Source organism: Eutrigla gurnardus, assembly GCF_963514095.1.
Source record: "Eutrigla gurnardus genome assembly, chromosome: 19".
NCBI classification, from domain to species: Eukaryota; Metazoa; Chordata; class Actinopteri; order Perciformes; family Triglidae; genus Eutrigla; species Eutrigla gurnardus.
In genome coordinates this window covers 775,800-792,183 of record NC_139930.1, presented here as the reverse complement: position 1 = coordinate 792,183, position 16,384 = coordinate 775,800, and the positions used below count along the sequence as shown (strand labels likewise).

At 41.4% G+C, this 16,384-nt stretch overlaps 1 protein-coding gene and 1 long non-coding RNA gene across 3 annotated transcripts in view; both read left to right on the top strand.

Annotated features, from left to right (window-relative positions):
- The window catches only part of slc12a2 (solute carrier family 12 member 2), a 74,713-nt gene that overhangs the window by 20,908 nt on the left and 37,421 nt on the right, over positions 1-16,384 (top strand). For both annotated transcript variants that reach the window (XM_084034429.1, XM_084034428.1), the window contains exons 2-7: positions 9,968-10,087; positions 11,045-11,120; positions 11,880-11,975; positions 13,385-13,524; positions 14,392-14,502; positions 16,098-16,206. In XM_084034429.1, the coding sequence (XP_083890555.1) occupies positions 9,968-10,087; positions 11,045-11,120; positions 11,880-11,975; positions 13,385-13,524; positions 14,392-14,502; positions 16,098-16,206 (652 nt within the window). The remainder of the gene's footprint in view (positions 1-9,967; positions 10,088-11,044; positions 11,121-11,879; positions 11,976-13,384; positions 13,525-14,391; positions 14,503-16,097; positions 16,207-16,384) is intronic.
- On the top strand, positions 6,452-7,167 carry LOC311029361. Its single transcript, XR_014598871.1, has 2 exons — positions 6,452-6,686; positions 6,992-7,167. It is a non-coding gene; the product is annotated as an uncharacterized lncRNA (long non-coding RNA).

Genomic DNA, 16,384 nt, shown 5'->3' with positions numbered 1-16,384 from the left:
AACACAGGACTTTAAACCAGGAGACTGATTTTAGTGTCCTGTTAGAACCAAGGACTTTCGTTGCATTTTCCTTTTCTTTAAAGTTGGAAGTTATTTTAAGCTAAACCATGATGATTTTTAACTAAACCTAACCTAAATATACTGCTCAAAACACCATCACACTCGAACACCAAGTCAGTTAAACCTCAGGGAGATCAATCTGTCCATTTAGGAAGCACAAGTGAAGTGACTGCTAGAGTCCTCCATCATGACCTCCAGCAGGCTACTGGTGTTCATGTTTCTGAACAAACTGTCACAAACAGACTCCATGAGGGTGGCATGAGGGCCCGACGTCCTCTAGTGGGACCTGGTCTCGGAGCCCAGCTCTATGGAGCTCCATAGGCATTTCCCAGATAACACTGGAAACGGCACCATTGGCAACATCCACTGAATGTTTTACTTTTGATTTTTGAATCCAGCCCTCAATGGGTTGATGATTTTGGTTTCCATTGACTGTTGTATGTACATCAGTAAAGATCTGATGTTTTGTTAATGCTCACATATACTGTCAAATACAAAAACAGTTTGTCACATAAATCCTTCATAGAATGTATTAATTAGTATAACATTACAGCCCAGACATTAAGCCATTACCTTTTAAGCTAATATTTGCATCCCGTTACAACAATGATGCATTCAATGACTTTCATTTCAGGAAAATTAAGATATTATGACACAAAACGCATAAAGCAAAATAAGACACATAACCATCGTCCCATTCTAGCTTGGTGCTTAATCATCTCTGAGGTAACCATAAAGTGTAATATCTCACAAACAAACAAACTTTTACATGCAAGTTACTAACTCGGACATGTACATCTACTTCCTCAAACAGTTGTCTCAGGGATCCAGTAAAATCAGTCATTTACAATATGTAGTTAAGACAGAAACAGGCAGTTCCAGCATCTCTGACAGGAGCCTTATTTGTTTTTTGATTAGGTGTGTTGCGTCAGTTCTGATAATTTATAATTCTTCCTTAGTATGCAGTCGGCATAACGTACCAGTGTTTCCTGGAAAGCCTCTATCCATCTTTCATATGTTGTTGTTTCCACAGAACTCATTGTCGGCCTTGAAAAGTGACTTTTGAGATGGTCTTCAGCCTGTAGGGTACAGTTTGTGAAATCTAATCTCTCTGCATTATGAGTTTCTTCTTTTTTGTAATGATGCCCAGGCGAGTCATGGTACAGTTTGTACTGCCATGCTTAGCTCTTGATGCTTTGTCACTGTTGTGCAAAGCCAGTCTTTGTGTTGCTTCAGCCATGTAGATAATGTTCACTAACTCATCCTGTGTCGCCTGCACTGTTTTCTGTGATGTGAATTCAGCAGCGAGTGCTCTCGGTTGTCGAGTTACAGTCCGACTGACTGCTCGATACCTGCTGGGCCATATAGAGCCGTTGTTGCATAACAAGAATGCCATAACTGTGGAAGAATGCTAGCACTGATTTCAGAAGCTGATGCCTTCAACCTGTTCCTAACATGAACAAAGAACGTGTCCTGAAAATGCTCTTTTGTATATTGTGCCGTATCCAGACTGCTGTGGCAGGGAGAGACTGGTGTCTCTCTTCACAAAATGCTGTAAATGAAATGCACCTTTCGACCAATGCGATTTCAGAAGCTTTTCCACATGAAAAACACAAAAATACAATTATTAACAATGCTATAATTTATTTTTACAGTTAAATGATGACCGTCTAAAGTTGTATTTCGCCTATATTGAGTATTGTTTTATTGATTACTAAATATTTTGTACCGTTTTTAACATTAAACATTAAATAGGAATTTGGAACACTTTCGTAATGGTTAATAATTGGTTTGTAAACTTATTTCTGTCAATTTCTTTCTGTTCCATCTACCAATATCATGTTTGTAGATGTCATGGGGCTATCATTAACAAATTAATACATTACTTACTTACTTTAAATCAGGCTCTATTTTTGCCTTCTCTACCATAACAGCAAGCTAGCCGGCTTCATAAATAGGATTTTTACTATTCTGCTGATAATGAAAATTCACCACAATCAACTTTTGTGTTTTTTGTCCCAATCTGCGATATCATCTGCAAGAGAACAACAGAGAATGTACCAGAACTGTTGCTGGTTATACTTGCAATTTGTGAAACTCTGTTAGCCTTCACTAGAGATGACGTGTAGAAACAGAGGCAGGCTGGCGTTTGACCCCCTTCTACTAATGAACTAAACAGATGCTCCCTGGGTGACAGAGTCCCTAATGCAGCACAAGGCCAGCAGACCTTGATTTCAGTGTTGCATAATGACATCAGCAGCATGACCTGACATCACTCTTGGCTAAGGACCCATTACCCAGCTGTTTTGATCATTTGTGCCAGAAGCAGATTTAATTATCTTTTCAATTGGCGAGTCAACCTCATGCTACATAAGCTAAACATTGGATCTCCGTTTGCTTTTCAAGCTGTTCAAAGCCATTTTAATGAGCTTCATTCGCCATTTCAGCCAAGCAAGTAACCTGTAACCAAGCCCATAACCCGTGACCAAGCCTGTAACCCATAACCAAGCCCGTAACCCATAACCAAGCCCGTAACCCGTGACCAAGCCCGTAACCAAACCCGTGACCAAGCCCGTAACCCGTGACCAAGCCCGTAACCAAGCCTGTAACCCGTGACCAAGCCCGTAACCCGTGACCAAGCCCGTAACCCGTGACCAAGCCAGTAACCCATGACCGAGCCCATAACCCGTAACCAAGCCTGTAACCCGTGACCCAGCCCGTAACCCATAACCAAGCCTGTAACTTGTAACCAAGCCCGTAACCCGTAACCAAGAGCTTATAACCAAGCCTGTTCTTGGTCTTTGATCTTTGTCTTTGGCAGTTCCTGATTGAAATCACTATTTTCCCCCAAATCTGATTTAGTGTTTGTACATCAGCTACTACATTCACTGACGTCATTCACTTTTCCCAATGAAATGATTCTCAGATCAGTTGAGAACATTCAAGTTTTCATTAGCTGGGTGATTGGGGTGAATTAGTTAGCTCAGCAAGTAAGAACTCAATGTGTAAGTTAATCTGACCAAGCATGCAATACCAACCTTCAGATCCATGTTTCCATATATTTGACTACATACAGAATTCAGTCAGTGCCGTACCCATACAGCAAATACTTCCAGTTATAGGACAGAATGTGACATATGACGTCGAGACTGTGTCATTTCCCGTTACAAAAGGAACTTTTCTTTTAATGTCCTGCTTTGTCTCATCTTTTGGACTGATTCTTAGAATTTTATTTTCAGCCTTACTGAGTATTCCATAACTGGCATTTAGTTTTACTCCAACACATTGAATCTGTTTGCTCTGGTAGCTAGTCATGGGTGGACCTTCAGGATGGGTGACAGTTTACATCCTCCTATTGTCTTATGGTGGTGATTATTTGCCTCTTCCTGAATGCTCCTGCCAAAAAGAATGTATAAAAAAAAAAAACGAAACATCTTACCAAGCATGTGATTTCAGCTTCCTGGTACTAATCGGATACTATTTGTATTAAATTTAATATTCAGTGGAACCTGCAACACCAGAAGTTATACCATGAATTACACATGGGATGTTTGTCAATTTATGATGGTGATTTATGATTTTGCAAGTATATCAATTCCCTGAGTAAGCTACATCTCTCTTGCGCATCGCTCTCTATAAACAAACGTGTTTTGACTACGAAGAAGATTGATGAATGAAACCCTTTAAGAGGAAATAAACACTTAAGTATTTAGATCCATCTGGAACAGAAGTCAACCTGACGTGTAGAGGGGTTTCTGTATTTTTCAGCCTGACTAGCTGCCACAGCCAGATTGCAGGCAGTGTTGCTGAGTCATTGAGGGGGACGCAGGCATGATGTTCATGTCAACAGATGGCCCAGGTGGAGTGATGCTGAGTGATGCTCAAAATTGTAAAAATAGAGGATGTAATGCCTCTTTTTGTTCTCATTCTGGGCATGCTGCACCTTCTCCCTGAAGGTAACCGCTTGTATTGAGACCATAGAGGGTTCAGCTATGATCTTGTAGGCTAGATCTATGGAATACTGGTCCACCAGGCAAGTGATACTGCTCATTGGTGTCCCAGTTCGTTTGCAGCCCGATTTAGTGACCCTGTCCATTTTATTTTTATTTTGAAGGGACAATGCTCCCTCACAGCATTGAATACAAAAGGTCAGGATGCTCTACAGGTCTTGTAAAATAGAGTTAGCATGGTTCTGTCCACATTAAAACTCCTTAAAAAGTAGAGCCGTTGTTGAGCTTTTGCGACCCTGGCACTGGTGCTGGCCACATTTATTTGGTATCAATGATAGTGCCCAGATACTTGTTCTCCCGTACATTTTCAATGGGTATATTGTTCATGATTACGGGGGCCAATGAGGATTTTTTTTTCAGAAAATCAATCAATATTTCTTTAGTTTTAGTATATTTATATTATGCGATGAATGATGAGGGAATTTAATCCATCAAATAAAGGCTTGCTCAGGTTGCTTTATAATATACATCAATGAAAAGTGGTAATTTGTACAATTAGTCAGTGTTTGCCACTCTGGGGATATGCACATTACTGTCGTCATCAGTGGCCCTGAGGGAATGTAAGCCACCGTTGATCAATGAACACAGTTCACTAAGCAGGCCAGTACTATGTCACCTCACAAGGTCATCCATATCAAAAGAAAACACTCGGAATATGAAAACATAGTAAAAAGATGCATTTTCGGGAATTAGAGGAATGTAATTTGGACAGGATTTCCAGACCATATCTAGATTAAGAGCAAGTGGAAGCAGTAGCCTTTTATAATAGTAAAGACCAGGAGAACATTGATGTTGACCCCTGCCACTATGGGCCAACATTTTTACTATGAGCTTTCATTGATCCTAATGCAGCAAAAATTGCCAATCGGACAGGCAGCTGAGGTTTTTAGTAAATGCATGCTCCTGTAAGGGCCTGTGTACCTCCATGGCCGGGTATCCAACTAAAATACTTATAGAAACTGTCAAGTACTGAGAGTTGAGATCAGATCTCTGGTCTGATTTATAATATTTTTCATAGCCATGTGTTGCTTGTTAAAACGCATAGTGCTATGAATAGGGCTGGTATTGGTAACAACTGAAATAAACCGTAAATAATAAACAAACAAACAAACAAATAATAAACAGTACCAATGATCCTTTTGTGCCCAGATCTAGAAAATCCCTGCAAACATCTGATTTAATGCAATTTGTGATTAACCCACTTCTGCAGGCAGCTACAACCCATACAGCCTGGATAGTCTGCCTGCACACAGTGAGCGTAGGGGCTAGAAGCCAGCTAATGGTGGCTAATTGCCAGCTAATGGTGGCTAGCTGCCAGCTAACAGTGGGTAGCTGCAAGCTAACGGTGGCCAGACTGTTTTATTGTTTGTTTTTAAGAGTTTTGTTTATCTTGTTCACTTTCATGATGATGCATCCCAATCATTATGGATTTGAAATTCATTTAAACGTTTTTAACGAGGAACAACAATCACCAACATGTTTGTTAAACCTTATGAATACACATAATGTGTTTTTTGGTGCATTGAATTTTGTTTGTTTACAAGAAAAATCGACAGCGTCCCTATAAAATGAGTAGTCGGTTTTTGAAGGGTGAACCACATGTGGTTTCAGTGAACCAACAGCCTTTCCTTAACATCACCCCTAAACCCCAATTGCACATAAGTTGTTGCATTATGTCTTCAACTGATTGCCTTGGCATTTGCTGAACACAATTGTGGTCCTCCAGAAGAAAAATAACAGGATTACACATTTTTAGCTTTTTAAGCACCAAGTCTCTAAGGACAGCAACATTGTCAGTCAAATGATTGTAATGACAGATTTTTGTTCAGAATAGGTGCATTGGATTGGTTTACAGACGTCTCATCTTTGTCTGATTCATGTGGTAAGCCCCGGCAGTACAGCCCACAGTTCAATACATACCTCGGTTCTTGGGTTACAGTTTCGGTTCTGTTTCGGTACCCATTTTGTGTGTAAGGAGAAAAAAAATTAGATTTATTTATTTTGCAAATTTTTTTATTTTCTTTATTATTATTATTTTTTAGAAATAATTAAACAAATACAAGCATGGATACAGAAATTACATGGAATTGTATTGCTAAACCGAAAATACCTCAATTCACAAGTGCGTATTGAACGGTGCATGGTGTGCCGTACGGTTCAATATTATATTGAGAACTGTGACATCCCTAGTTTGTTTGTATTGTGACACTCTGCTCACATTAAATGGATTTTTCATGGATTTTCTCCATCACGCTGCTCCCTACTCTTGTTTGTGTGTCACAATGCATGATAACACTCGGTTAGTGACCATCGGTTCTACACTGCTTTTTGGAGATAAATTCTGGGATAGTGAGTTCACTATTACCCCTTTTCTACCGAGGCATTTTGAGGGTCGGTTCGGAGCCGGTGCCCAATCGCGAACCAGTTCTTCCTGTTTCCACAGACAAAGAGCCGGCTCTCGGCCTGGAAAACTGGTTCCCGAGCGGCCCCAACTCCTTGCTGGGCTGGAACCGGCCCCGGCTTATGTTAGGGGCTGGGGGCGGGGTTAACGCTCGAGGCAACGGGGGGAAATACGCCGCTGCGGAGTGCAGAGTTTTACTAACGTTACTGTTCCCGGTAAGTTTCATTTTTAAATTGTTTCACCTCGTTGCAAACCAACGACACATTTCTGTTTAGCATACCAAGCTTGTGATGACGTTCGTAACAGCAGCAACTAGTGGCTTTGCTTCCTCGGGTAATGTAAGCTGACCGGCTAGCTAGCCAGCTAGCGTGATATTGCTAACAACAACGTTAGCATGCCACTTTCTGACTGCCGTTGGCTCACTAAACGTTACCAACTACCATCGTAACATAACATCTGCCTTCACAGCGCCGTGGACACGTTTGTGATTAAACCGCTGTTCTCTGGTTTGTGTTTGTAGAGCTGTCGGACATCGGCGATATTGAACGGAGGTCCAACCTGCAGATGACTAAACATCAAACACTCCGATCTATTGATCACACACTGTTCTACACTTTAAAAAATGTTGTGATTTTAGTATTTTGTGTATTTTATTGTAATTGTATTATTTGCCAAAATAAACACTTTTTCTGAAGAGACATGTCTGCTATGCTTGAAATTAGCGCTGCGGGGAAACCTCAGACGTATACAGTGACGTAATGACGTGGCTCTCTGGGCTCTCTAGCCGGTGGAAACGCAAACAGGTTCTCAGACGGTTCGCAAGTTGAACCAACTGCGAACCAGCACGGGCACCAGCCCGGTTCCTGAACTAGGTTTGTGTTGGTGGAAAAGGGGTATATGTGATGTTTAATAATTCCCACTATACATTCAGACACTACAACATAGTGAACTCACTATATAGTGAGTAATGAGGGATTTCAGTCACAGCTAGGCTGTAAGGTGAACCCTGTTATTGTTGAATTCCGCTCTGCCGTCGTGCATCTACACAATCTTTAATTCACAAAAAAGAACGAGTCATGCTGAGATACCAAAAAAAGGTTTGTCGCTAAAATTCCAGTCGATTCTCCTAGCGACTATGTTTTATGCAGAACTATTTTCTTCAGAGCGTAAGATTTTGGTCGGGAGCAGTGGCACGGTTCGACACGTGATCGTGCTACACCAATAAGGTAGCTCCTTTATGTCAACAGAATTGCAAGATGGCAGCCACTATGGTTTCATCGAGCAGTAGGGACAACGAGGAAAATACACCAGAAAGTCTTAAAACATCAAAGTTATCAAGATACAATCACTGTTATATGCATATTACTTCTGTGAAGCACGAGGAGGTCGATGATTTCACCATGATGGAATACCTACAGAAGAAGCCTACAACGGTGGCTCGGGTTGAAGGGAGAGTCTCGGGACGTGGTTGAAACTACAAACACTGTCTTGATCTGGAGTTTGAAAATATTCCAGAGGACGCTGGCTTCCATCACACATGCTACCGTCGGTTTACTGACAAAAACAGCATGTCAAAGGTGGAAAGACATCCCGCTCGTGAGAGCAAGCAAGACGTTACGGAAGTAAGCAGTCAACATTTGCACTTCTTTGCCAGTATGTCACCTATATGATCAGCCAGCTGCCGAAAATGTAAATGAGGCTAGGTACGTGGCTTCCTGTATGGCATCATTGGCCAAGCCAGAATTATGCATTCCCCCTACTACTGATGCCCTCCATCAGCACTGCAAAAGAGCAAATTACCAGGCTGCAATAATGAGGTCCTGTCTCAAAAAATATATCCATCACCTGCTGGATATGGTTGGCAAATAGAGGATGGGAACATACATGTCACCTGGATGACAAGCAATCCGGCCCCTGACAGTGTTTTGCATGTGATACACTGCAGCTTCAGAGAGAGATCCTGTGAGGCAGGCAGATGTTCCTGTTTCTGTGCAGGAGTGTGTTACACAGACTTATGCTGTTGCTCCAATTGTGCCAATAAAAAAGAAACGGAGGAAAAGGAAGATGACAACTGCCCTGACACTGACAGTGAGGACTACAAGTGTTTAGAAGTGTCCTTATTCTGTTTTGTACAGTTTTATATTTCATACTTGTATACTTTTTTATTTTTAATAAAGATCGTTTTTATGGTTGATCAGTGTTGTTTTCATTTGTGGATGAATGAACGAATTGGTCTGTGGTATACATACAATTACTGCCTTTTATTTTATATAAATTACTGAACATAAAAAAGTTCACCTTCTTCTTGGACATGGCTATGTGTACAGTCAGTCATGTTTATTTTAAGAGTGCATTTAATGTGTACAGAGTACAACCCAAGGAACAACAACAACAAACAGACGGACAAAAAGTTGATGCGACCATGGTGGTTTAGGCCAGGAAAGTTGTTGTAGTTGTAGATTGAGTTGGTGGCTGGTAAACGCTGTTAGCCAATGTTGATCCGATGGAAAACCCTCATCTCCCCCCGGCGTAAAGGGAGTTAGCATAGCAGCTAACGGCAGCCTGGTGGACATCTGACGAGGGTAGCAACAGGTTTTTCGCATCTCAGGTGGTCTCTCTCCATTCAGTGGCTCTCACGTCAGCTCAGGGCTCAGGGAGGTGGTTTAAGATGAATTCCGCTCAATGGCATATTGAGAAACGCGAAATAAGACGACTGCATCAGCCAACTTACAACGGCATAGTGCTTGGTAAACCTGCATTTGTGCCACAGATAGTAAAACCCCTTACAAATACCGCTTAATGAGGACTTAAAGACATATGACAAAACATGACATAAACAAACATACAGCACTGTTTAGAATCCATTTGGCCCGGTATGGGTTACATTGAATCTAACCATGGTGGCCACCATTTTGCAATTCTATTGACAGAAAGCAGCTACCTTATTGGTGTAGCACGATCACGTGTCGAACTGTGCCTAGGCTCGCAACCAAAATCTTATTACGCTCTGAAGAAAATAGTTCTGCATAAAACATAGTCGCTAGGAGAATCGACTGGAATTTCAGCGACAAACCTTTTTTTTGGTATCTTAGCATGACTCGTTCTTTTTTATGAACTAAAGATTGTGTAGATGCACGACGGCAGAGCGGAAATCCTTTTCTGAAAGGCTTTGTGGTTCACCTTGCGGCCTAAGCCGCAGTCAAGTCAGGTCCCAACATGTTATAGCTTTACCAGAATTGCCTTTAAAGAGCATTCTTTTGAGCACTACACGGTCAGACTTTATTCTGTTACAAGGTCAGATTTTAACTTTGAAAATACTCAAATGTCTGGCATTAATTTTTCAGTCATCAGGGATTGTGAAACCAAACACGAAACCAGCCCTAGTCCGACTTTCAGAATGAAGAGTAAACGTAGAAAAGTTTCCATGAGTAGTAAAGGGCCTGTTCGGCAAGCTATGGATGACACAAACATGATTGTGTTTTTTCTGTTTTTTTAGGAGCCCTTTGAGGATGGCTTTGCCAACGGGGATGAGGTCAGCCCGATGGAGGAGGCCGCGGCTAAAGAAGCAGCCGAGTCCAAAGGAGTGGTCAAGTTTGGCTGGATTAAGGGGGTGCTGGTGAGTCACTTTAAGAAGATTCCTGATTGCTTTCAAACTCTGCTTTCATTTCAAGTCATTTAATCTTTTTAGGTGTTTTTACACAGAGATTATGCCATAATCACAGAAAGAAGACACCTCAATATACCACAATTGCACCGTTTCTACAGTTCTTTGGCCACAGCGGTGTCCTTTCTCACGCCTCTGTTACTGTTACGGTTCTGAGACGACCCTCAAGGACCAAACCAAAGTCCAGTATAAATGGTGTGATTGAGGCATGTCTATCTTCTTTCTGTGATTATGGCAGGATCTCTAGCAGAGGATGACGCGTATCCTGGTATGATCATCCTACTTTTATTTTGACAGGAGAAGTCCTATTTCCTCTTAACACAAACTTCACACTAATCCTCATAAGGCTTGTGCTGGTTTAAACGTATTAAAACCGGTTTGGTATTCAGCCAAACACCGGGCTGGACCGGTGTACCGACTTTAAGCATTAGTTGTCGCACTTGCCACCGTAGCCTCTCCCGAGTGAAACATTTTGCCTTTTTTACACAGAAGATTGTGCCATAATCACAATGAGGAGAATCAAAAATATGCCGCGATCGCACTGTTTATAAAGAACTTTGCTTTCCTGTGTAACAATGCAACGGTGTCTCTTTTTAAAAATCATCAAGCAGCAATTAGAAAGACGAAGCACCCAAAAGTTGCATAAGTGACGTCTCTCTGTGAAGCTACTTTGTGTTCGATACCAGGAAGTCTTGCATGTTCTTTGTCTTCCTGGCTGATAAAGACTAACTGGATAAAACTTACCAAGGAAGATTTAGAGTCAAACAGACCATAAAGCTGAGGATGCTTTAGGTCGGGGCTACCTTGTGATTGATGGGTTGCTACTGCAGCGTTGCTACCAACCAATGACATTGCAAACCTAATGAACTCAACTGATGCTCTCACAGTAACGGTTCCTCCTATCTGCAGGTCCGCTGCATGTTGAACATTTGGGGTGTGATGCTCTTCATCCGAATGTCATGGATTGTGGGTCAGGCTGGAATTGGTAAGCAGAGATCACCTATAGCAAATATATCATCCATTTACAATCATTTCCATCCCTCAGTGTGAGTTTGTGTTTTGGACGTAGGAAGTGTGTGGTTGCAACAATCTTAGATTGTCTCTGACATATTTCCATATATATATATTTTTTTTTAATCTTGTGTTCACTGTGGAGAAAAACAAAATATTTCTCCAAGAATTGGAAAATGGGAAACTGATATACAAATGGTAATTTCAGGGATGAAGTATTCCTTTAAAGGCATAATTTTCTTTCCCTTTGTTACTCATTTTGATAATTGATGTTAAATAGTTAAAAAGGAGCCTGTTTGATACACCTCTAATGTTTTGTCATAGATGTGACGGAGGCTGTACATAAGTGATAAATAGAAGTATCACTGCAGAACAGTTGGCGAGTCAGTGTGGCACATGGCCCATATTTATTGACATTGGTGCTCGTTGGGTGGCCGTTTCAGACCTTGTGTTCAACACTCTGTTAGTTATTTTCTCACTTTACACACAACACAACTCCCCACTGCTGCCGCGACCCCCCAGCACGTGTTAATAACGCTCCACTTTTAGGTGAAATATCACCTCAAAGTGACACATGTGGCCGACTTCGCTGCAGAAGCTGGTGTTCGCGGCGGTGCCAGTACTTCTCACACACTTCTCATGGTTATTGGAAGGCAGGCTCGAAATCTGCTAACAGTGTTGCACATTCCTTTCATTCAACAGATTTGTTCTGTTATTTTTTCTTTTTCTTAAGCTCTGGCCTGTTTGATCGTTGCCATGGCTACCGTGGTGACAACCATCACCGGTCTCTCCACCTCAGCCATCGCCACCAATGGATTTGTACGAGGAGGTATGTTTCACTTTGTTGTGTAGAATGAGAACACCGGTTAACAGTGCTTAAACTTTAATTTCTTCCTGTGAAAGGAGCTGATCCACCTGCTGACACTTATATCTGTGCAGCTGAACGAAGGGTTAAACACACATCTGTCCCTGTTGTTTCGAGCGTGAGGAGAAACTCAATGAGTTTCCAGATTGGGAAATTAGGCGGGATCGGACTGGGTGGTCCGGCACGCATATTAACACATTGGCTGCTCACTGAATCAGGCGAAATAGACTCACACCATGCTGTTTCCTTCAACTGGATTTCCTCTGCTCCGAGGCAGACGGAACGTAGCCGTACCTTCTAGTCTGTCTGGGTGGAGCGAGGATGTTCTCTGCCTCATGGGACAGGACTTTAGTGTTTAAAAAGATGATTGGTTAATGAGTCTTTCTCCAGTAAGTCATAATATGCTACTTAAACGTTCCTTAACAATTCCCTTTTGATCCTGAGGAGCACAACCAACAACTCTAAGATATATCACTGTTACCATTGGTTTAGGACTACCGTCTTGACCCCTCAGGGTTTGGCACTTCCATCGCCATCTTGTTGAAGCCCAGCTAGGTCAGCGAGCGTTGGTGTGTCTTCACGCCACCACAGTGACTTGGCATGCCACGGCACTGTGTGTGTTGTTTGTGTTAGACTTCTGTGAAATGTTCAGAGTCATATTAATGCAGAGTTATAACTTATTATTGTATGACATGTATACAAGTCCTTGAACACATTTTTATATTATTGTCTTATCATACGATATGTATACATGAACTTGATCATTTTTATGTTGCCGACTTATCCTACGATATATGGACACATATGATTGTTTGCTATCACCTTCCAGTATATGTGGTCACGACCTTGAACATTTTCACATTATGTCAGTCATTTTTACATTATTAAATTATCAAACGATAAATGGACACGATCTCTGTAATTTCTTCTAACCTCGATACTCGATAATACCCATTGTGTTTACATTCGTGTTTGTTAATGTAATAATGTCACCAACATTTTAGCCAACATGATGCCAGAATAAACAGCAGGGTTTTCCTGCCCATTGACCAAAAATTATCTTAAGAATAAAAAGGTAATTGTTCCTTTTAATGGATGTAGTTGCATTATTATGCTATTATATTATATCGTGTCATTGGATAAAAACCGTCAATTATTTCAGGGATGAAAATATCCTCCAACAATACTAAGATGTGACAGGTCTGGTTTGGGGGTGGTTGCTGACAATTATCATACTACTGTAGGTATCAACAATACAGTATACATATAAACAATAATGCAATTAACATATAGCCAGTAAACAAAGTAAATCTCTACTATCGTTTGAATTAAATATGTTAACTATGACTAACGTGTTGTCCATTTCATTCCAGGTGGAGCCTATTACTTGATTTCAAGGAGTCTTGGCCCAGAGTTCGGAGGCTCCATTGGTCTGATCTTTGCCTTTGCCAACGCGGTGGCTGTAGCCATGTATGTCGTGGGCTTCGCAGAGACTGTAGTGGAACTTCTTGCTGTAAGTGTCTTTTTGCTTCTCGGTGCTTTCAGACAGTTCGTCATCACTACTGCACCTCTTGTCATTTTGGTGCAGTTCCAATGCCACCACTCTCCCGTGACCACATCTTAGCATACCCGACCTTCACCAAGTGATACGGAAAGCTTACTGCTGCAGGGAGTTTGGTGTACGAAAGTCATCCATCCAGTCATTATCTATACTCTCTCATCATTTGGAGGGCTGCAAGGGGCTGGAGGCAATCCCTATCGCTTCATAGTAGCTCAGTACAAAAACAATCATTATTTACCAGAAATACGACCTTTGGAGGAATCTAAATGGATGTTTGATCTCATAAAGGCCAGTACAGAACATGTGGAATGATTACAGCTAGCAAAATCATGTGTCATATTGTTTTAGGAGGGACTCAAAAGATCCTTTAAGGTGGCAGCAGCAAATAGCCTTGCACATATGCAAAAGCCCCAACTGCTGTGTTTCCAGTGGAAATTGTGGAGGTGGTGGCAATAAAGGCTCACATTCCAAAGGCCATTACAAAGAGATTTAAGTAAAAGGAAAAATCTTTTATGTATACAGGTTTGTGGTTGACATGTCACTATTTGCCTGTCAGTGAATAGGACAATTGAATGTGATTGTTCTTTGGAAGTCTGCATGCGAATCAAACAAATATTCCTGTTTTAGAGACCTGGGTTGGTAATGCTTCTGAATTTAGAATTTTCATTATAGTTTAATTTATGAGCTCCTCATCATTTTTCTGTTATATGAAGTCTTTTGTAATATCAAGTAAAAAAATGCCTATTAAAGCATTCCAGTGATTGTACTTCAGGTAGTAAATTGTTATACTATTTTACAACTCCGTGTGTTGTCTCTCAGGGTGTAGACGCCATCATGACAGATGAAATCAACGATATCCGCATCATCGGCACCATCACAGTAATCCTGCTCCTCGGCATCTCGGTGGCAGGAATGGAATGGGAGGCCAAGGTATGAGCAATCCTGTCGCTAACAGCTAACAGAAACTACAGAAGTCAATACTGTGTTCACACCAAACACAAAGCCAACCTTTGCCTCGCATTACTCGCTGGAGATGGAATATTGCAACTCAATATTTCAAGTTGAAATATGTTAACTCTTATCAAACCGAGAATGAAGGAAACTTTGGCTATGCACCTCATGCACTCAGTGCATGTCTGTAAACCAGAGACTGTATTGTACAAACAACAACATCGCTGCCGTATTTCTATCTGTTATTGAGTGGAACAGCTACAATGTTAGCATAGTCTAGCACCCATCAGTCCAAGCTACATTCAAAGCTTGTCTTGCAGACAGACAGATCTAACAAAACATGACTTCATACTTTATACAAATCGGCATCGTTATGCAGTTATTTTGGCTTCCTTTTGATACATTTATTACAATTAGATCACAGGAACAATTGTTTATTTTGTGTTCATCCAGCTGTAGTAAACCAGCCAATATTTGTCTTGCTAGATACAGTGAATCCAGCTCAGCGAAACCCCTATGGACGGTCTTATGAACCCAGACACAGCACTGTTTGGTTTCCCAGCTTATCTGGGACTTAAAGTGATGGTTCGGAGTGAAATGCACCCTAGGTAATTTCCACCATGACATCCAGCCAAACACCCCCTTGGAAGCATTTTTAGCGATGGTCAGCATTGGTCAAGATAGCCGCTATCAGCCGAATGGCTTAGTACTAGCGCTATAGTACATAGAGTATATCTCGTAAATTACCCCACTAATAATGCATGGAATGTTACCAAACTTCTGCAGTAGTACACATAGGGTCTGTACTCACAAAACGAGGCGTTTGAAAGTTTGTAAGTACACCAGGAGTTTATTTAAATGAACACTTGCCTGATAGCTTCTATCCTCTGCTGCAATGCTACCGCAGCGTAGACGCCACTTCCGTGTTTACCCAGCCGATGCCAAGTATGAAAACGTTTCGCTGAGTTTTTATAAATGCTTGTATTATCAGGTCAACACATTTTTATAAATGCTTGTATTATCAGGTCAACAAGTGTTGACAAGTGTTGACCTGATAATACAAGCATTTATAAACATTTAGCGAAACTTTTTCATACTCGCGTCACAGCATCGGCTGGGTAAACACGGAAGTAGCGTCTACGCTGCAGTAGCGTTAGTTAGCGTTAGTAGCCGAGGATAGAAGCTATCAGGTAAGTGTTCATTTAAATAAACTCCTGGTGTACTGACAAACTTTCAAATGCCATTCGTTTTGTGAGTACAGACACTATGTGTACTGCTGCAGAAGTTTGGTAACATTCCATGCATTATTAGTGGGGTAATTTACGAGATATACTCTATGTACTATAGCGCTAGTACTAAGTCATTTGGCCTGATAGCGGCTATCTTGACCAATGCTGACCATCGCTAAAAATGCTTCCGAGGGGGTATTTGGCTGGATGTCATGGTGGAAATTACCTAGGGTGCATTTCACTCCGAACCATCACTTTAACGTGAGGCGAAGCTTCACACACACCGATTGAATCATACATTGAAGAGATCCGTTGTGACTAATTGGTCAACTTTCTTCCCTACAGGCCCAGATATTCTTGCTCATTGTCCTCATTGCAGCCATCATCAACTACTTCATCGGAACTTTCATTCCTGTCAAGACAAAGGAATCTATGGGCTTCCTCGGCTACGACGGTATGACCTCACGCTGATTTCTCTAGTGAAAGGTCTTTTAGGTGAACATCTGTAGCACCTCATAACTAGGGCTGTCCTTGACCAAATACATTCTTAGTGGAGTGACACTCATACAGGCTCAATGGGGTAAAGTAGGTCACCTTTTATCCACAAGGTTAGAGGTTCCATCCCCGGCGCC